The sequence below is a fragment of the Tyto alba genome, unplaced genomic scaffold (genome assembly GCF_018691265.1).
Source record: "Tyto alba isolate M040663 unplaced genomic scaffold, T.alba_DEE_v4.0 Super-Scaffold_2, whole genome shotgun sequence".
NCBI classification, from domain to species: Eukaryota; Metazoa; Chordata; class Aves; order Strigiformes; family Tytonidae; genus Tyto; species Tyto alba.
This window is the reverse complement of record NW_024881282.1, coordinates 39,932,837-39,954,842: the sequence shown is the minus strand read 5'-3', so window position 1 is coordinate 39,954,842 and position 22,006 is coordinate 39,932,837. Positions and strand designations below refer to the sequence as shown.

Sequence of the window (22,006 nt, the reverse complement as noted above, 5' to 3'; positions counted from 1 at the left end):
TACTCTGAATAAGAATTGCAAAACATTCAATTAAACAGGATTCAGGTGGGTTTGGGTGGAAAGTGTGTGCTTTCATATGAGTTGCTGGAAATAAGAAACCTTACTAGGTTATTTTTCCTGTTCTGAGTGTTTAATGCAAAAGCTGCTTTGTTAATGACCTTAACTCCAGCTAAACCTACCCTCTGAACTCAGAGAGTGACAACGTGACCAGCTACATCTGTGTAGTCCCATTTAAGGAGCTGGGTCTGGGACTGAGTGAAGAGCAGGTCTCTGAAGAGGAGGCACACAATCTCACCGATGGCTTCAGCTTGCCAGCGCTCAAGGTAACTTCTCCTCGAAGGATGGGCACATCCACAGAGCCTCCTGGTGAAAATCTCTTCTAGTTGTCCTCAAGACCTGTGGCTTGTACATACTAGCCCGTAGTAACATGGTCAACTGAATGGGAGGTGTAATCAGTCTCATACCTCCCATTGATTCTACGTTTACTGGCATTTAGGTGATCTCTTTTTAGATATAGTTGAAAAGAATTTGCACAATACAACATCATGGTTTTTTTTTTTTCTGCAAATCATGTGAATTCAAGTCAGTGTTTTATAATCAGCTTGATCAATCTCCTTCTTAAACATGATTCTTTGCTCTCTGATTTTACTTGATCCCAGCTGAATAAAATAATTTCCAGATTTGTACTTACATCTTTTTTAGCTAATCTATTGACTTGAATAAAAGGAGAGACATCATAAGATATAAATTAGTTGTAATCGCCAAAGGGAATAGCTGCATTTAGTTACACTGAGGAGTAGAAATCATAAGCTTGGGCCCCTGCTGCCATGAGCTGGTGTGGTTCTTTGATCTCTGAAAAACATTTAACTGAGCAGAATGACAACCATATAATGGCCTTTTTATCTATTTTGTTTTGAGATGTTAGGTATTTTTAATTTGCATGAGTCAATGTTTGCAATTTGGAAAAGAGATCTAATTTGAATGCAAGCCTTCCACACTCTAGTGGTTCTCTGCCAAGGCAGTTCCCTTTTAACATTATTTTTTTAATGGAAAATTCCATTATGATGTGACTTCTGTGTTTCTGTGGGGTTGGGTCTTGTTACATTTTATTCACTTAATTCCTAGACCTTGATTTCTTTTGTTCTGACAGTAAATGTTACCAGTAAGAGTGATTGCTAAGCTTTGAGGCTTTTTCTGATTGGTTGTAAGCTAAGAGCTACATCAGATGTAAGCTTTGGGGATTTTTTTCTTGCCTTTTCATTAGCTGAAGTTCTAATTGTAACCATGCAAGCCCACTTATTTACCCACTCCTTTTTAAGCACAAGAAGCCACTCAGAGGTCCCCAAGCTTGTAAGCTAAGTCTTTGTTTACCTGCAATTTGCAGTAATCTAACTGAAATCTGTTTTAGTTCAACTGGTTCAGATGCTTTCTGGATACAGTTAAGCTCACAACTAGTAAATCTCAGTTTACGTTAACTCGTAACAGACAGTGATGCAGGCTGGGTATGATGTAGCTGAACTGAGCTAAAGTAACATAAATCAGTCCTTAAGCAGATTCCTGTGTAGATAATAAAATAGATATACTTCAGTAACCTTGGGACATGTTTGTGTGGCAAGCCCTGGATTTATGTGCAGTCTTCTTCAGTTTTTTTTAATTTGAGAGAACTTGTCTTTATATTAAAATGCAGGTAGAATAGACATGTCTCTGGATTTGGTTAATATTTTAATCTTCATTCAAGCCGACGTCTAGGCCATTTGACAAATGTAGCCTGTGTCTTTTGGCTACCTTGTCCTTGAAATAAACCAATTTAAAGAGTGAAAATTGTTGGGTTAAATAAAAATACCAATTCAAGCTGAGGGGATCCAGTTGGATGTTTTGGGTGAAGTTTAAGTGTCTGTAAAAATCACCAGAAGTCATTGGCAGAGTAAGCTATTTGAAATCCTAAATGGATCTGGAATTTCCTTTTCTCTCATAGTTGTGCCTTTTTTCAGGTAGGTTTTGGATTATTATTATCAATACCTAAAGTCCACTACTTCTGTGTGCTACTTTTTCACTGCTTTTGCCTTATATCTGGTGGAAGGGATTGGTCTTCTTTTGTGTTTATTAGCATGAGCTCTTGACTTTCTGTCCAGGGCACCACAGCTTCAGGAACACTTGGGTGATTGCTGCCCATTCTTTTGCTTTTTATTTAGCACCCAGCCAAATCACAGTCTTGCATGTGTGCCCCAAATTAATTTCATATCATTCTGTGTTCTTTCTTCTCGTTACCATCTTTTGTAAATTGATAATTATTTTTTTATTTTTGAATATTTTATCAGTTTGCATCCAAGTATTTTTGATATGCCCTTGGGTTATATCAGACCACATGTATCTGAAGGCATTTGTTTGTGTTACTATTCTGAATGTTTTGCTGTTGATTGTTTGCACACTGGAAAAAACTGCTACTTGTCCATAGTAGTATGAGTACAAAGATGTAAATACATTCTTTCAATTCCTGCAGGTCCAAAATCTCAGAACAAGTACGTTGTTAGTCCTATTCTGTAGCTGAAGGAGGGGTGGAAAAAAACCATGATGAGTAATTACTTTGTCTTCCTCGGTCTGCAATGCTTGTGAACAGATTTCAGACTCCACCTCATAGTCACCTACAGTTAATCCCTTTTAATAAAGGGCAGTATTGCAGAGAAAAGTGTCACAACCTTTCCTTTTCATTTTAGAGATATAAGATGCTACTGTTTTGTCACGGTCTACAGACCCAACATTTTTCTCTAAAGTAAGAAAACAGTTCATTTCATTGGAAGTGGAAGTTCTCAAGAAATTAAAATTGTGGGTTTCCTTGCTCCCAGATGGACTGACCTCTTTTGTACCATATATAACACTGGGAATCAATTAATTTCTTACAAGCCTTTCCCTCCTTAGTGGTATTGCTGAAATTTCTCACTTTGTCTGAAAAAAAAAAAATGAAGTTAGCAGCTCAGTTTTCTTCAGATGTAGAATGTTTTTTGTTGAAGTACAGTGCAATTAGACTCGTGTTTCAAGGTTGGGTGTGGGGCAGTGTAGTAGTAAGTAGATCGTAGAAATGATAGCTTGGCATTAGAAAGGAAAAAATGTCTTTGCTGCCACTGGAATTTTGGCAGCCCTGTATGAGCTGTAGGGTATGTGGAGATTATAGCAAATAATGAAACTGCCTGATGAGAATATGAGTTTTTAGGCCTCTGACAACCTTCTAAGCATGATTGCATATAATACCCTTCATCAAAGAATTAACAGTTACCTAAGGTTCACAAGACCCAAACCCCACATGCTCTGGGATACCCTTCAAAACGTTCAGCAGATTTTCGCAGTTTTTCAAACTTCCTGTTGCTAGCCGAGGAATGTTTTCCCATGGTGTATCTGTACATTTACTTTGGAGGCTGGCTGTCTTTCCAGGTGCACAGAACTAACCCTACTCTGTTTTGCAGGTCCTCTTTCAGCTCTGGGTAGGGCAGAGTTCAGAATTCTTCAGGAGGCTAGTGCTCCTCCTCTCCCCAGCCAACGCGTCCCCCAAGCCCTTGGTCTCCCCTGAGCGGCTGCCTCATCATATCTTGTCTGATGTGACTCAAGGCCTACCTCATACACACGCTGCCTGCCTAGAGGAGCTTAAGCGAAGCTATGAGTTTTATCGGTACTTTGAAACTCAGCATCAGTCGGGTTTTGAATGGCCAACCAGAACAAAGCAGAAGTCGAGAGAGCTGAACAGTCTTCAGACAGCGGTACGCAGCTTGCAGCTTCATCTCAAGGCACTGCTCAATGAGTAAGTTTACACATTAATTAAGGGAATATGCCTGTAGGAAGAAGGTTTCAGACTTGAGTTCTCTGGGTTGTCAGCTTGTGTCCCAGAGTAGAACTAAAAAAGGCAGATAGGTATAGTCATTGCAATCATGGGCATATCTTCACATATTATGGGGTCAAAGATCCTTGGTTCACTGTGGAATCTGATATTGCTTCTCAGTTATTCTTTAAGTATCTGGTGAAAATTCAAAGCTAAGCAGTGTATCTTGCCTCACTTTTGTCACTCCCTTGAAAAAAATCTGAAAACGTACTTAGCTTTCATCGATTTTGCAATGTACCAGATGCTTTATAAGAAAGTTCAGCTCAGAGTAACTACATAGTAAATATTTTTAAAGGTTCATCATTGTCTTGGTGAAATAGCTGGAACTGTCCTACTCCTTTAATCTTACGTATAAAAATTACTATAATGCGTGCAGGTGAGCAATGTACCTTGAAGTGGAGAAAAGGATCTTATTTTTTAAATTTTGGGGCATTTTTGAGGAGTTCCTGAGTTAGATTCTTAAAGCTTGAAGAAAATAACAAGATATTAAATTAAATACTTGAAGGAATGGTGAATTCAGATATTTATTATTACTTATTTCTGTTCATCTCCTCATCACTTAGGGTAATAATTCTTGAGGACGAACTTGAAAAACTTGTTAGCACTAAGGAGACACCTGAGTTGACAATAGAAGCCCATCAGGTTCTGGAACAAAAACTAAAGTATATTCAGCCTCATATCCAGGCAAGCAACAGCTGCTGGGAAGAAGCCATTTCTCAGGTGGAAAGAATGGGTGGAAGAAACCCAAATAAAAAAGGTAAATGGGGGGCATTAAATTAGCAACTAATGGGATACACTCTAGAGATGGAGTAGTCAAATGGATCAAAGACAACGTTCAGCCTGTGTATCAGAATTTTAACTGAAGAAGGTCTAACAACCATACACTTAGAAAAACATATGTCATATGTCACAATATACACATGTCAAACTTTTTCATTGTGATGACCTTGAGGCTTTTGTTTCAGCAAAAAATGTAAATGTGTTAACTCAGCCTGTTAGACCTGTGGATTCAGACTGTTACATTTCCAGGTGTAGACTGATGGTGGGTTTTTGCCTTGAATTGGTGAATCACATGTGAAGGAGTAGGATTTTGATGAAACATCCCTCAGATTTTCATTTACTTATTGCATAAAAATTGTGTAGTTAATTGAAATGGCAATGGCATTGTCATGAAACTTTCTTGACAACATTTCCTGGAACATTTTAAATTGTAGAGAATGTGTTGAGCATATAATATCTGTTTACCTGCTCTCTAAGAGAGAGTGATATAATCTTCTGTATGCTTAAAAGTCATACTGAGCCCATATCCCAACCTTTTGCCTATGTCCCTCTCCTTAGTGACCTGTACTACCCATGCTGTTCTCCTTGTGAATCACAACTGGCTTAAATAATGCAAGTGAACTTAGGCTCTCCTGACATGGAGTTGAACCCATCATTTCTAATATTTCTTTTTTTCCAGGAGCTCTTTTACTGTCCTAGGAAGGCATAGCTCAGCATCTGAAAAATGCTGGTAATGGAGACTGGATTAGGAAAATTATGACTTGGGGTATCAGCAAGTTACCTGCAGAAATTCAAATTTGTAGTGAGCTAAGCTCTTAATGATATGTGGGTGGGATATCCAGTAGATGGATGAATATTGCTGTGGGCCTAGAGGTGTGCAAGCTGACCTTGCTCATGCTTCCATCTGAACTGGGAGCACTGGGAGGCCTAATGCAGGCTTTGTGCGGGTCCAGACATGGTATAACAAAATTGGTATGTACTTTGCCTGATAGCCTAGTCTTACAACTTCCCTCTCAGTGCTGCATAAAACAACCTATGAGGATATTAGATGTAGTCTGATACATTTGAATGTACTAGCCTGTTGTGTTTTGCTGATGCCCTCGACAAGCAGCAGTTCCACTGATCTTTTTTTTTTCCTTTCCTTAAATGTTCTTTCTCAACTGCATGCCATAGTATTTTTAGTTATTTTAGTTTTATTTTTATTTTGTGTGTAAATATCACAGCAGGCACTTTTATTATAACTTGCTTCCATTTAAAGTTCAGTACAAAAATAACCTAGTGTGTGATCTGGAAGGGAGGGATTGCGTGGGAAATAAAAAATTAAAAAATCCTTCACTTTCACTTTTGCCCAGTGACTTGCCTGGAAATGTGCTGGGGTTGAATTTCTACTTTGCAACAACTTTACTGAATTACTCCACAGGAGCTACTGTTAAATTATGCTGGTCATTGAAAACTATTTTTATCTGACTACATTTGACTTTCCTGATATATTTCTAAACAGTCCAGAGTTGATCTTTTCAAGCTGTGTGTGAAATCAAGTCTAATTTTTCTGCTGGCTTTCTACAAATCTTAACAGCTGGTCTGTTGGTCGTGATTATGTGAATTACTTCATTAAATTATCTTGGAGTTTTTTTAATGCTTCCTGAAATCTCTTTGGAAGAAGATACCTTCCTGCTGAAATAATATAGCAACTAAGCACATCTTTCTTTTGTCTTTATGCACTATTATCCTAAACCAAATGAATTTTTTGACAAGAGCCGTAGCGAGAAGCCCGTGGTGGTAAAACATTGTGTCTAAGTGGATGACCAGCACTTTTGCTGCAATTCATGTTTAGTTCAACTAATTAGTTCAACCAGTAGAGCAGTGGGAATACCATTTTCGATGTCAGTTATGAACACTGTTGAAGAGGCAGCTGTTTGTGATGGCTTAGACCCAGTTTTGAGAGGAAATATTTCATTGCATAAAAGCTATATATATTCGTTAAATACGTTCAGCCGTATTTCATAATTGTGCTTAGTATTTAAACAAAATAAGTCTTTTTTGCTTCTTCATCTGTAAATACAAAATGTATCCAGTATTTAAATTTACTGTTTGTTTGGGTTTCGTTCTTACCATGTTTATATACTAAGCAAAAACGTATCTTTGCTTATTCTTCTTGGTTCCTACTGCTCTCAGCACGGGAAGGTCTCCTTCCATGAGAAGTAGAAGTCAGCTCAGCAGCTGCAGCAGCAAAGGGCCTGTGTTGCTCCACAGAGGGGAGAAAACTGGGAACATACTGGTCCACCCAGCATCTGTGCTGGATGGTTGAAGCAGGTGCTGATGAGTGCTGTTGTTGAAGCAGGAGTTGAAAGTTTCCAACCACGAAGGAGCTGTTTTGAACTGTGGGTTATCCTAGTTGTGGCATCCCGTGTAGCTGCCTACCACTTATTTTCAGAGCAGTTTTGCGTATCTTTAGTTGTTTTCTGTATAAACAGATGAGTCTCCTTCAGCAAGCACTACATACTTCTTGCTCTAAATCATTCTGTGTCAAAGCAGGTTTCTTACAGCTACGTTAAAAGTTCATTGTGTCAAACTCTTGTCAAAGCAAAGCCTTTAAGTCTATCTGATTGAACATTCATACACTCCCATCAGCATTTCATGAGTGGTGATACTAGCATATATTATAGTATGTGGTTATTTTAGTGGATGCCGTTTGGCCTCTTTGTTTACAGGACTTAGTGTATTTCTAGAACCAGTGCCATTAGTCACTGATCCCATCAGATAGAGAACAGCCTGAGAGCAAGTGGGGCTTTAGCACCTTGAGGGGAGTTCAACTCTACTTAAATTCACTGGGCAATGAAAGACTTATCTATCATTGATCTACATGTAGATCTTTGCTAATTTCCAAAATGAGCTGATTCTAGACTTTCAGTCATCTTCTCTTTATTATTTCACCTTTTTTCGTCACTGATATAACTGATTTACCGCTTAAAGCCTCGACAATTTAAGCATGTAGTAATCTGCTTCTAATTTTACAGAATGGGATGCTCTTTATGGCTAGTTACAGTGTTGTTTTAATGATCTTTGAAATAATATCCCTCAAAGTGTTTAAATTCAATTTTCTTTCCTTTTAAACCGTCTCTTTGCAAATGTATACAACTTTTTAAGATATTGTAAGAGCAAGGCCATAAGTACTCTGCTGCAAGCTCCTGGATCTTGCAGTCCTTTGATCACTGGAGATGAACTAAAGCAGGAGCAGTTTTAGTGAAACACTGTGAATTCATGATCTTGAAGCGTATCCTTAGCAATGTCATCATCCCATATAGGTGGCAAACAGAGCAGCTGTACATATTAGAGCAGCTGTTTTACTCCTCTGATTTGGGAAGACAAGCTTTTAATTGTTAACTTCCATATACTCTTCCAAATTTGTCCTCATACCTTCAGGACCATGTTTCTATTGTTGCTTTCATTATTATTATTAAAATGTTTTACAATGCAGAGTTATGCAATGGACAAGGGGGATAAATATGTCAATTTTCCACTTGCTTCAAATTTCACTACATGCTTCACCTTTCTTTTAAACTTTGCATTTAAATACTTCTGAAATGTCAAATCTTTAGCTCAGCCCAGGCAACTAAGGAATTACATACTTTCCTTGTTCACAAAAGCAAGTAACTGAGCACAACTAAAATTGTCATTAATGTGAACTGCCTACTTTCAGAATACCATCCCTAAGTGTTCAATGTATAGATTAGAAATTGAAAATAAGGATAGGTGGGGATTGGTGAGGTCATCTAGCCCATTTCCCTTCTCAAGGGTAAATTAGTGTTTGTGAGTAAATGTTGTCTACCTGTTCCAAAAAACCTCTCTTTAGAGACATTTTACAGTATTTCCAGGCATCTATTCCAGCACTTAACCCCATTACCAGTGGAGAGTTATTACTGAATATAAATATCTCTTGCTGCAATCAGTACTTTTGATCTACCCACAATGGAAATCCATTTCCTCTTTATAGCTCTTACATTTTTTGAAGACAGCTAATATGTTTCTTTCTGTCTTGTCTACATGACTGTGTATCCTTTAACTCTTCCCTGATGGACTTTATTTAGTCCTCTGATCATTTCTACCATTTTCCTGCAGACTCCCTCTAGTTGGTCCACAACATTATTGAATGAAGGAGCCCCAGACAGGGCACTGTGTTCCATCCACAGCCTGATCAGTGCCAGAGTAGAAATGTAATTTCATGTGTCTAGCAGTCAGCGCTGCTGTTTATATGTACTAGTATGTAGTTTGGCTTTTTGCTTGCAGCGGGGCACAGTTGGCTGCTAGGCTCCTCATATCTTTTTCTCAGCAGTGCTGCCCAGTCAGTTGTCATATATTTGTGCATTTGACTATTCCAAAGCACAAAAATTGGCAGCCACTGTCACCATACTGCTCTATCTGAAATCCAGTTCTTCCTGGGCTGTATCTCTGATTTTCCACTATTATTTTTGATTCTAATTGTGCTCTTCAATATCCTTGCAGATTATGCCAATGTTATCAGATTTAATGGGCTGAAACACTTTTCTTTCACCCATTGGAAATATTAAAGAGTATTGGACTTGAGACAAATTCTCATTCAGTATATTGTTCCTGTCTGAAAATGGTAACTACACTGATTATCCAAGAGACTGTTCTATGCACCCGATAGCAACTTCTCCTGGCCCACGGATTTTGCTTATGGGTATGTCATGACACCGTGTCAAAAGCCATACTGAAAACAAAATGCAGAATGTCTTTGGCTTCTTTCTGTTCGTAAGACCTCTTACTGCATTAGAAATTGAAATTGGAGTGAATTGACATCTTCAGTTCTCAACAAAGGCACGTTGGCCGTCACTTATCTCCTTGCTACCTTCCAAATAGCTTCCTGTAAATTATGCTTGATTATTTCTTCCAATATTTTCCAATGATTTGAACCTGATTTGCCTACAATGTTACTATTTTACTTCTCTTTTTAAACTTGGGCACCAAGTCTCTTTTCTGATTTTACCAATTTATTTTGCAATCTTCAGGTTTTCAAAGTCTATAAAAATTTTGAGATTTCTAAGTTGAATTATTTCAAGATGAGTTTCATCAGACCCAATTTATATCAAAATTAGCTAAGTTATTCAGGTGCTCTCTCTAACACAGTGTTTCAATGTATTCTGACCAGCCTTCTCATCATTTTTTTCATGTGTGCCAACCCTGCCTAATGAAAATGCCTGGACCCCGCCTGAGTGAGTCAAAAACATCATTCAACACTCAATTTTTTTTCTTTTTTTTTAATCCCTTTTCTTCTTTCCCCCTAAAGGCAAAATTGAAGTTTCCTGTGACAACCTACAGCGTACTACCGTACCTTTAACACAGCCTGCCATATACATAGAAAACAAAGATCCAATCCCTGAAGAGCAGGTAAAAAAAAATAGGACCATTTCAAAATAATAACTGGGGTTTGTTTGCTGCATCCATTCCTTTTTCAGTTGCTTGTGCAGTGACGTCTTGCCAAGACAGATCAAGTAGGTAGCCAGTGCCATTTCATAATTGGACTTACAGAAAAAGATTATGTATATTCCTTTTGCTGTCTCATGGAGAGGTATTCCCCACCCTGGAAAAAAGAGTAGTAGCATTCACCATTTCACCATTATATATCATTAGAAGAAAGTGACAAAAGGAGAGCAGCAACACAAGTCAGAGTAATGCAGAAAAAAACTGTGGATTGCTAAAAGGCAGTATATAAGATAGAGTCCTACTTGCATATTGTTAGATGAATTGTTGCAGCTGCAAAAGTGACAAGTTCCAGAACAAACCAGCCTGTCTTCAGTTTGAATAATCTCTGCATTTTTGGATACCTAAAACAGACTGTGACACTGAACAGTTTTGTGGTGTTTGGGGAACTCATGTGTGATGGTTGGGCTGTCTTGAAGAGGGGCTGGCCTCCTCCATCCCAGAACTGAGTGGTAGATGCATTCTGAAAACAAATTGAACACCTGTGTTCTGCACAGTCCCTCCCTTGCCTTCTCCCAAGCCTACCTCACATATATTCTTTCTAGATTTTTTTCCATATCAAAGAGCTGGGACTATTAACTTTACTGGCTGTCTGTTATAACACAGATGAAGCTCTGCATTTTCATGATTGTAAGCCAATTGAGTTAAAATCGGAGGAGTTTGCTATTCTCAACATCCTCTTCATAGGGATTTACATAAATTAATTAGCAAGATGCCTGACTGAGGAACAATTCGCTTACAGTGTAAATTAAAAAAAAAAAAAAAAAAAAAAGAAACCAGGATTGGTATTGCTTATTTTCATCTGTAATTATGGGGAAATGGACTCCCATTTTCAAGGTGTATCACTTAATCATATTTGTGTATGAAAGTAAATCTTAGGTGACTGCAGTAATGTTAACTTCCAATGAGTGGACTTGCTCCAAAATTATACAAATATAACTGAGAGCAATGTCAGATCCACTGGCTCTGTTAAAACAGGGCTCCATCCTATTACTGTGGTTGGCTTGTGCTGAGATCACTTGACTGTGCATCAAATTGTAGGACAGGGTCTACACTAACAGTGAAGATCAAAATTTTCTTTCTTTCTTTAGGAACTGGAAGCATATGTTGATTATTCAGATACCGAGAATGAATACAAAAGGGAAGATTTTTACTGCTTTTCCCAGGAAGAAAGAGAGAGACAAGAACGAGAGAGACAAGAATCTAAAAGGGTGTTACAAGAGTTGAAATCTGTACTGGGATTTAAAGCGTCAGAAATAGAAAGGCAGAAATGGAAACAGCTGCTATTCAGCGACCATGGTAAGCATTACTTTTGAAAATTAATTTATTTCTAAGACAGAGTAGGTGTCTGTTTGCCATCAACTTCTGACTATGTTGGAATTCAGACAGTGCTTAGCTATAGTAATGTCTTTGATAGAGCTATGTGGTCTTAGTTTGCTATTCCATCTCTTTATATCACTTGTAGCAATCATTTCATTATCTATTGAAAAGGACTCCAAGAAATGGGAATTTGGCTCAAAACAAAATACTGAGCTAAAATATTCAACACACAAAATATTAAGACATCATAAAGGGAACTGTCAGGCTATAAACCACGCAAACTGAACTGACTTTCTTTCATGGCTTTCCAATAAATGTGAATTTTAGTGAGTGTGCATAAATAAATTACTTCTCAGAATTTAAAGAAACCATCAGAAATTATCCCAGACTTGCAAAAATATATAGGTTAAAGTGAAGCGCTAGACTTTGAAATATTAAAGGCTCATAAAAGAGTAAGACTGGCTTTTGTTTCTACGAGAGAGTGTGTATATGCTATATGTTAAAAAACAAACAAACAAACAAACAATGGAAAAACACCTAACAAGAAGAGTTCTTCCAAACTAGCCTACTAACCTTTACTAACTCTGAGGGATGCTGGGTAGCTCCATCCACTTGCATTTGAAGACAGGAATATGAAAATTTCTCCTGCTTCAACCAGACAGTCTGTCTCTGTTCCAGCAATAAGGCTGGATACAACTTGATTCCTTTCACTGCTTGAGCTGTTTGATTTATTATCTTTAAAATTGGCAGTAGTTTGTCTTTTCCATTTTCCCTTCTTTTCCCCATTTTTATTCCTTTCTCTGAAACATGGATTAGGAAAAGCCCTCTAAAAAATTTCACATTCTGTGTTATGAAAAGCAACTGTCAAGTCTGGCAACATATTCAAGGATTCTGACTCTGCCAGTGTGTACCGGAAAAAGAGACCATGGATTGTGTCCTTCAATAATTTAGTGGGAACACGCAGTAACAGAGCTATTTATGAGATTGTTTCTTTTGACATCAAACCCACAAAAATATCTGTTCTTCACAACTTTCTTCTTTATGTCCATTTAGCTACAACTACAGTAAATCAGTTGATCATTGGTATTGACTTCTCTTCTAGTTGAGTTAAAAAACCCCTAAGATATCAGATTGCATCAGAGTCAGCTCAAGAGTATGATTTCTGTATTATCATTCTGATATTAGATGTGACACCACACAACTCTTCACATAAATCTCTTCAAGTCTTCGTATCTTTCCTGCTAAAGGGAGAAGGAAGGAATCCTACCCCCAGTTCAAGTCTTGAGAGATCTAGTGGCTGCTGCAGAAAGAGTTCTTGTCAGGAGAGCTTGCACAGGAACTTTCCTTATCTAGGTTAGCACCAGATACCTGTCCACATCCGTATATCCTCAGGCCATTTGTGACCATAGCTGGAAAGAGCCAGCTGACTCCTGTAATCTTCAGTAACTGTTCACCTGAAAGCCTTTGGGGCTTACATTGGTTCCTTTCCTTTCTATGTATAGATACTACATTGTTTTAGGATTAGAGATTCAGTTATGGGGAGCGAGGAAGGTAAGATTTCCTCCAGCTGCCTAGGACTAATCACTGATTACTTCCATCCTGTACAAAACTAGAAAACATGTGGGCAGTTCATGAAAGTAATTCATATTGTCTCCTTCTGGCTCAGAGACTCTGTGTGTCTAATCTGACAGACTGATATGGACAGCAGACGTAACATCTTCTACTGTTTTTTAAGGAATTTTGTCAGTATGTCTTCAAAAGAAATACAAGTCAGTTAAATATGACATAATGGACCCTGCCGTATTACTTGCTGCAGACTTTATCCATATGCACAAGTCATTCCTTAAAGAAGCATTTTTGTGAGCTGTGCTTTCCACAATTGTGTCTTGCTTTATCTTGAAGATTTAAACCCAGAAAGGTTCATATTCTTGTCTGCATTGACCCAAGCCAACAGATGGCCGTGATATCACACTGTTCCACAGCCCTCTCAAATCTTGCTTTTGCAGGACAATCATATTACAGAAATCCTGTGTTCTCTTAACTTGTGATTATTGTGAAAAAAGATCCTGAAATATTCAAAGGCTTTAATCTGTTAGTCCAGGCACCCAGCAAGCCCTTCTGATTTGTTAGGAGTTTTGGTTTGTTGAAGGAGGAGCTGGTGAAGGTTTCCACATAAAAGGGGCCAGCTCCAGACAAGTTGATATGTCTGAAGAATGCAGCATGAAGTCAACTGGAGATGATAGGTTGGATTCCAGAAGAAAAACATAATCTTAGCAGAGCACCAGACTAAAGCAAATTTGCCCAGCCCAGCACCATGGTAATACTGCTTACAGTCTAGGCAGTAAGTAATTTATGAGAGTGTAGGTGATCTTATATTTTTGGTCCTTTGGCATCCTGTTGAGCCAATAAAATGGAATTGCTTTCGAAGAGGTCTGTGAAGTTGTCAGTAGCTTTGTTTTTCATTTGTCAACTGTTGTTAAACAACTTTCTTCTGGTGCAAAATCACTTCTAGCCTTTCTAACCTCTTCCCCAAAACAAGTTCATTCTGGCAGTGGTTGCACTGTACCCAGCTGTCTCCCCTTCTCTCACCTTGGCCATACAACTGTTCTTATACAGATGTTTCTCATATTTGGAAAGCTACACTCTGTGAACTCATTAATTCCACCTTGCTTATTAACTAATTAACTCAGCAAATTGGCCAGCTACCAATCTGAAGTATCTATTTATTTTTTGAGAAATTTTGGCTTTGGAAGTATTCCTTAGTGGATGTAGGCAACAAGTGTGCTCCCAAATGATAAGATTACTGTGCATATTCCTGCTTCTTCAAGCAAATGGGCAGAAATAAGCAGGAGCGTGTTTTTTACAAGGTGGGGAAAGAACTCTGTTAACAATTGAGATGAGTCTGGTGCAGTGCTCCTTCGGTATATAAGGTTTTAAAAAAAAATGTGGTACAAATTTGAAGCCACAGTCTTTCAGTGTGCTAATGACAATAATTATCAATGTGACAGCCATAATGATGCGCCTGCCTTCAGCTAGATAAAGTAAATATTACTGAAATAGGATGCGATGGAAAAATCCTAATACTGTAAATTTTGTTTCCCATGAAAAGTTTGTGTATTTCCCAGAGTTATTTTCATCTCTGCTTACAGGGGTAAAGTCAGAATGGAATTAGAAAGGGAAATGCTACTTGGGAATCTGCTGTTGCCGCTCTCATTTATGTTCGTGCTGCTACTCTAATGGAGCTACTGCAGTTTAGGGAATCTGTTACTTGGAAATGGACATTATATTGTTTTCTTAAAAAGAAAGACGTCTGTTCTTCAAGAAGTGATTGTACCAAGTTATACTAACCCTTAACACTGGGAGGAGAGACTTCTTGGCAAGCATCCCGTTGCTGGCAATGGGACTCGCTGCTGCTACTAACTTCAAGAGAGGCTAAATTAAACCACACTTTATTTGTGAGGACACCTTACCTGACTGTATGAATACGTGTTGTATTTATATGTTGTGGTGTATGAGATCAGATATTGCCTATAAGGACTTTTTCATTGTACCAGCTGTCTTGACCGGATTAGGTAAACTGTTGTTTAAAATTAAGACAGTTCAAATCTGTATACAGTGCAGTAGTTTTACTTGGTTTTGATTTCAACATTGTGTTTGATGCCGGTTTTAAGCATCATCAATTTTGTGCTGTCTCTTTACATCATGGATTTTAAGGAGTAGTTACAACATGTAGCTATCACATTTCACTTCAGCTTTGTGATTAGAAAACACTGTTTTATTTTAAGTTTTGTTTGATTGTGGTTTTTGTTGCTTTGGGTTTTTTTTTTAAGCCATTTTGACCCTTACAGTCTTCCATCTTTTCAGACACAAATAAATTATTTATATATAGCAGCTTGCTTTTAGTTATCATTTATTTTTTTTTCCCCCTTTCTAAGCTGCAGTGAAACCCTTGTCTCCTGTAGAACCACTGAAGCTACTAAATAATTTGGAATCACATACAAATTCAGATCCAGAAAAGCAGGACTGCAGCCAAAATTGTGATCAATCTGAAGAAAAAGACTCTAATCCAAAAATGAATGCTACTGATAAAAGCAGGACAGAATATTTGTATGAAGATCCTGAGATGGAGAAAACCAAAGACAGTACTGCTGATGAAGGTATTTCTACAGGGGCTGAAGAAAGAGTGTGTTATCAGCATAAAGAGGAAGTTGAAGAACTGAAGCCAAGCAATATGGATGGAGCAGAGGTTTCACAGTCTCTTTCTAAGGATGAATTACATTCAAAAATCAAGCATAGGCTGGCCCAGCTCCACATATCAACAGATTTAAACTTCACATCTGGCCTGGCTGCACAAGTTGCTGCCAGGTCTTTCACTTTTACTACAATGCAAGAAGAGACTTTTGGAGATGAGGAGGAGGAGGAAGAGAAGACACAGGAGTGTGAAGACCTTGTGGAGGACTGTGAGAATGAAGGCAGAGGCTCTGAAAGTGAAGGAAAAGCATAAGTCTGAACTGAACTTTGTTAAACCAACAGCAGGCAATTTGATGGAAAAAACTAAGGTGGGGGTTTGAAGAAAATACTGGATGGAAAAAAAGGAGACCCAAATATAATACATCTTGTTCCCTAAGTCTGATACACTAAATAAGACTTCTAAGTATATTGAAAATTTGCAGGTAAGAGAAGTTTAGGCTGCATCCAAGAAATAGTTGGCTGTTCCCTTTTTTTAAGATCCTTGTGGTGGGTTTTGGAATTTACCTTTCTGTTTTCTGTTTTATTTATTTATATTATAATGTATTGTGGGGTTTTTTTTGTTTCTAAAAAGAAGGAAAAACAGTATCTTGAATTACAGCAGACTCTGGTATTTTTGCTCTCTGATTCTGTTGTCATGGTATCAATGTTTGTTCCAACAAAAAAGCCAGGACATTTCTTTTGGAAGAACCTGAACTGTTTCCTGTGATCTTCCCCCACCATTTTCGTTTCACTACTTGTGTCTGCAGTGTGTTGGATAAGACACCGTAGGCATTTGTGATTCTGTGTCTAGTGATGTTGCTCCCAACTAAAATGTAGAATTTTAAATAAAAACTTGAAAGAGCTAGTATTTGATGTGTCCTGGAGTATGGGGCTGAAATAGTATAAAGTTAGTCATGCTTCATATTAAGGTTTATTTAGAATTTTATGAAGGGTTAATAAATGGTTTCTAGATGTTGTAATTCATGTTAGAGAAATGTGTAATATATGTTAGGGAGGGTTATAAGCACATGTGTAGAAAGTACTATAGACAGTTAGAAGCTATCTGTTGGACTGATAATAGATGAGAAGTAAACACCTATTTATTAAAGCAGCTATTAATTATTTGTTAACCTTTTGTAAATTGAACCTTAATATAATTGTTTGATTAGATACAATGATTGACTGTACATTTTTGTTTATGTCCTGAAGTAATTTTCTTAAAGCAAAATTATCTGAGTGCTTAACAACATACAGTATTTTGGTTAAACAGCATACTTGCTTTTCCCTAGTGTTCTTTCATTTTTCCATAGATCACAGCTATAACCTGTGTGATTAAGAATCCATGAGAGAACAAGAATCGTGTATTTTCTAAGGTGTATCTTGTAACTTAGTTGACACTGAAGTCTGGCTGTTTGGTATGAGGTTATGTTGGTTGTTTTTTTCTCTGTGGTGATGTTATGAGGAGCAGCAAATTGATGCTTACCTCGCAGAGGAGCTCATTAATGGTTTTGCTGCCTTCTCTTCCTTTTGCCCTCTGACACGAAATGAAGCAAAGGTCTCATGTCTCTAATGGCGAGAGAGCTGCCGCTTTGTATGGAATGCTCTGCTTGGACCTGGATACATTTCCAGTCACAAAACACCTCATCAGTTACACAGGGTATTTATTGTCCTCTGTTGATTCTGTAGAATAAAGGGTATTTTAGATGCAGGTGGTTTGGAGCAGTATTTTTCCTAGGATGCTGTTGTGGGAAGTTGGGAAGCTAACAAAGGTCAGCAGGTTAGGGTGGAACTCTTGACCGTATGTCAGAAAACGAGAGCTTGCTTTCAGCCTCCCTGTCTTCTATTAGTGTTTTTGTATGAACGGTGTTAAAATATGTGGCTTTTTTCACAGACCATAAAGAAGTAAATGTCATTTGATAGAGAAGGGAGTGTGACTTACAGTGTTCTTTCACAATGTAATGTCTGGCTTCTCCCTCACACACAGATTTTGGGAAGACAATTTTTGCCGTTCTTCATTGACCAGTAGTACTGTGTTCTGTGCCCTTAATTTTGTGTAAGTGACTGGAAGCTGAATGGATGATGTCTTGGGGAATTTGTAAAAGGAAAAAAAAGATGGTTCTCATAGGGTATTCAGAAGCTAAGCCTCCTCTTAGTGGTAGAGTATATTCTTCTGTAACCTGTAAAGGTTAGGCTCAGATGACGAAACACTGTTTTATTTTCTCTGTGGTAAGCAGGTTTTTTAATCAAGTCCAGAACAACTGTTTTGGACAGCCTAGAAAAGCTGCTTTGGATAAATTGTGTTTGAAGCATTGTCCGTGCTTCTGAAAAAGAAGTCTTCCTCATCCTTGACCTGAGATCCTTGAGTTCACAAAGTGCCCAGGTATTTTTTGTTCTAGCTAATTGTTCTGCCTAAATGTATGCTCCATTCATATTTTTCCATTAATTCATCCACCAGCATTTCATGATCTGATACTGTATATCCCAGAAGTGATACTTCTGAATTTTTCTCATGGGATCCAAAACTTAGTTTACAACGTGTATGGCTATGATACCAACCTGGAAAAATTACTAGATGCAGCATATGAATTATCACTGTCCTCACAGTTTTGGATGAAGCCGGTAGTAGTCTGAGTGCTTTGCATTGCTACTGAAATAAGTTTCACATCTCATATTTATAAAAGTTCTTTATTCCTTTGCTACAGTCCTTAGTAAAAGAGTTGGAGAATCTACTTTGGTGGCTCACTTGGGACCAAGTTTTATAATGCACTGGTCTTGGTGATGAAACTGGCCTAAGAAACCCCATCTATCGTTAGCTCTTCATTTTCACCTATCAGCTCCATCAACACAGGTTTTTGTGGCCATGTTACAAACCACCTTATGAGTCCACTTGGGTCAAAAATCTGCCCTTTTTAGGGGTTACTTTTCACTGTTCTTGTTGGCAGTGATGCAGTTTACAGCATTTACCTCCAAACAGCTGTATCAGCACATACTGTGTTGCTGGCGTAAGACTTGGGATTGCTTGCATTTACATTATTGGCAAAGATGCTGTAGTGTGAAATTACAGCCTTGACATTAGACATGGATATGATCAAAGGATGACTTTTTTGAGCAAGTTCTGATCCTACTTTGAACAAATAGATTTTCTACAAGCAATTTAACTGATTTTCATGGTCTTAATGCAGTTTTAGAAGCTGCATGTATGAACACCTGGGCTCACTTGCTTTCTCTGCATCTCATCACATCTATTATATATAACAGCCATCAGTTATTTTGGTCAGTCATTTCTTTTGATTAATTTAATATTCTCCCTGCAGAAATACGTGGCTAACAGTGTGCAGCACACAAAGCATGGCTTCCCTTGATTTGATAACAAAGTTCCATCTACATATAAATAGTCTGTTAGAATCCAGATTTCCTTATAATTATGTCATTTGAAAGGACTGTACATACATTCTGTAGATTTCTCCAAGAACCTGACAGATTTCTTGGCAATCATAATTTATTGTTGCATTTAAAATAATATATGTGAACACAGTGAAATACGCATAAGCACTAAAGAGTTGTGTTAATATATTGAGCATGTTGAGGCCTGAGTGCTGTCCTGTGTTCTTTGGCTCATTACCCTAGATAGGGATTTTTGTGAAAACAACATTTACTTTTTAGCGCTTTGTAACTTTTTGAAATGTTAATCTGGAAATCCATGCTAAATAATGGGTTACACCAAAGGATATCAGCAGCCAAAATTCTTTGCAAAGAGCAGAGCTACCAATAAATGCATTTTCCCTATTCCGTTTCCAATTAGCAAGTCTGTGAAGTTGTAAAGAAGCAAGTAAATACATAGGGTTAAATAATTTCTCCTCCTCCTCCTCTCCTACCTGGAAGGCACTCCAAAAATGATTTGCTTCTTAGGTTGGATTGCAATCTAGTGCTACATTTTTGTCACTTAACTTTACAGCTAACAGTCTAGGTAAAAGCTTAAATGGGGGCAAAGATCTGTGATAAGATTAGAAGATTACTTGTCCCTTTTTTTAAGTGTATGTCTTCATGACAGAAATGAAACAGTGATGTAATGAAAGCAAATTCTGAGAATTACAGATAATTGAGCATCTTTCAAATGGAGTCAAATGTGCCTGTGTCAACTATAAGCAAGATTCGCAAATGTGAAGGCTTCTGCTATCAGTTGCAGTAGTGAGACAGTTTTACTTCTGACAGAGGATTACTAGACATCACTGAATCTCACACTTAGTTTTCTAAAAACAAGACAGAATCTGGTAGAGTAGCCAGTTTTACTGAGGCTTCAGACTTTGTCCTCACCACACCTCTCTGTGTGTGACCCAACTGTTGGAAATTTTATGTGTATCTGAAGTGCAGAAATTGCAACTGTCTTATTAATTTCTTTGATAGTAAAGAAACATATAAATGTTGGACTCTGTAGAGTTGTTGGCCTGTGCTGAACTTTGTAATCTTGTAGTCCATCCCTCTTTTCTTTTTTCCTTTTTTTTTTTTTGTTTGTTTTAACAGAAACAAGAGGTCAAGTATACTAAACTGCTCTTGTTCTTTATTTAGTGAAGGGCTGCTGTTGCTCTGCAAGCGTCTTGTTCCCAGGTTAATTACTCTTTAGAATTAACAGGTTTTCATACTGTTTCATTTGAAGAATCAGGCAGAGCATGAGAAAGGCACATGGTCAGGGTAAAGGGTCGGATTACTCTGGGATCTTGTCTGTGACAGGGACTAATAGCAGATGCTGAGGGAAGAATATGAGAAAAGGGAGATCTTGTAGTGATGTTTCCCCAGGCTACTCCCCAACAATTTGTAGCTCATGGTCTTTTTGAGCTAGTGTTGTTGGCTGTCAGCTTAACAGGTCCCAATTGAGTTCTTTTCTATAAATTTGTTCAGTTTCGTGTTTGGTCAATTATTGCTAATTCCAATGCCAGTATGCACTCATCTTTATCACACTCTTTTACAAATGAGATTTGTCCATAATGTTTTTTAATTTTCTTTTTTAAACTGAGCAAGCTCTCTTCTCTCAGTCCTTCTGCAGAGATCATGCTTTCCACCTTTTGATTGCTTTCCTCTAGAAATCTGTCCAGTTTTTGAAGTATAATGACCAAAGTGTGGTGCAGAACTCCAGACGTAACCTCAACAGTGCTGAGTATGGAGTAATAATCACCTCTCATAAAACACTGAGCCATTCAGATATATTTGAGTCCACATAGGAAAAAAATATTTTCAGATCTTTTACCCCTAGCTATTAGGACGACAAATGAAAATATTTGGTCTAATGGAGGAGAAATATTTATTCACTGTCAGCAGGATTTGGCTGGACAATGTTTTTCTTTGCTAACAAAACAAAAAGTTGTTAAATCATAATGATCTTCCAACAGCTGCCACCTGGTCTAACACAAACTAAGGATGCCAAACAACACTTGTTTAAATTTCAGCTTGACTTCAGAGCTGTTCTGGTGTCTGATGAATAAGCATATGCCACAAAATACATTATCACACAAGAAACATGGCAGTGCATATATGGATATCAGGGATCAAACTGAAGGCTTCTGTGGTTAATTTTTAAAATGCTTGGACGTGTGCTTTGTTCATATTCTCATGATATGTAATGCCCTCATGTATATGTTTTTATTTTATCACCTTGAACTTTAAATGCCAAAAAATACACTCCGATTTATGTGACTTGGAAATTTGTGCAGTAATCAAATAAGTGGTAATGGAACCATAACTGTGATGATAAGACATGGTCATAGGTAGGGGTGAAATCTACTTTCCATGAGCTTTGCTTAGTGGGCAGATACGGCAGTATAGTTTGAGCTACAGATCAGTATGTAACTGATCTCAATATTCTGCTGTCACCTTTCACACTGCCATCTCTTAAGTTATGGGCAGGTTCGTCAGAATAAAACTTGACTCAACAGCTTGAATACTCTGTTACCCCACATTACACTTTCTGAATTGAACACAGAATTCTGAAGAAGTGACTATAGATTCTGAAAAGTGACTATGATTTAGTAGACGAGGAAAAAGAGTTTGTTTCTCTGTTACAAAGTGGCTTATTTTAAAATGGTTGAATAGGACCAAAACTTTAATACTTTCACATGATCAGCATATTCTGACCTTTATGCCTTCTCAGCTTTAAATCTTAAAGGCCTCATGGACAGTCTCCTTTAGGGGATGCTGTTCTACAGCAGCTTAAACCAGTCCAGGTCCAGGCTGCTGCGGCCCTGCCATGGCCTTTCAATCTCAGTCACTCCTTTAGGCTGGTTTTGTAACCACTCAGTGATTTAGGACATGGAT

At 37.9% G+C, this 22,006-nt stretch overlaps 1 protein-coding gene across 11 annotated transcripts in view; it reads left to right on the top strand.

The window, feature by feature from the left end:
- VEZT (vezatin, adherens junctions transmembrane protein) overlaps positions 1-16,568 on the top strand; it is a 57,043-nt gene extending 40,475 nt beyond the window's left edge. For 9 of the 11 annotated variants that reach the window (XM_042792003.1, XM_042792000.1, XM_042791999.1 and 6 more), the window contains 6 exons: positions 176-323; positions 3,459-3,790; positions 4,432-4,625; positions 9,957-10,057; positions 11,242-11,449; positions 15,406-16,568. In XM_042792003.1, the coding sequence (XP_042647937.1) occupies positions 176-323; positions 3,459-3,790; positions 4,432-4,625; positions 9,957-10,057; positions 11,242-11,449; positions 15,406-15,974 (1,552 nt within the window). In that variant the 3' untranslated portion in view covers positions 15,975-16,568. Of the gene's footprint in view, positions 1-175; positions 324-3,458; positions 3,791-4,431; positions 4,626-9,956; positions 10,058-11,241; positions 11,450-14,619; positions 15,355-15,405 lie in introns of those variants that run through there. The other 2 variants (XM_042792006.1, XM_042792005.1) reach the window with 1 other exon arrangement.
- Positions 16,569-22,006: the final 5,438 nt, after the last annotated feature.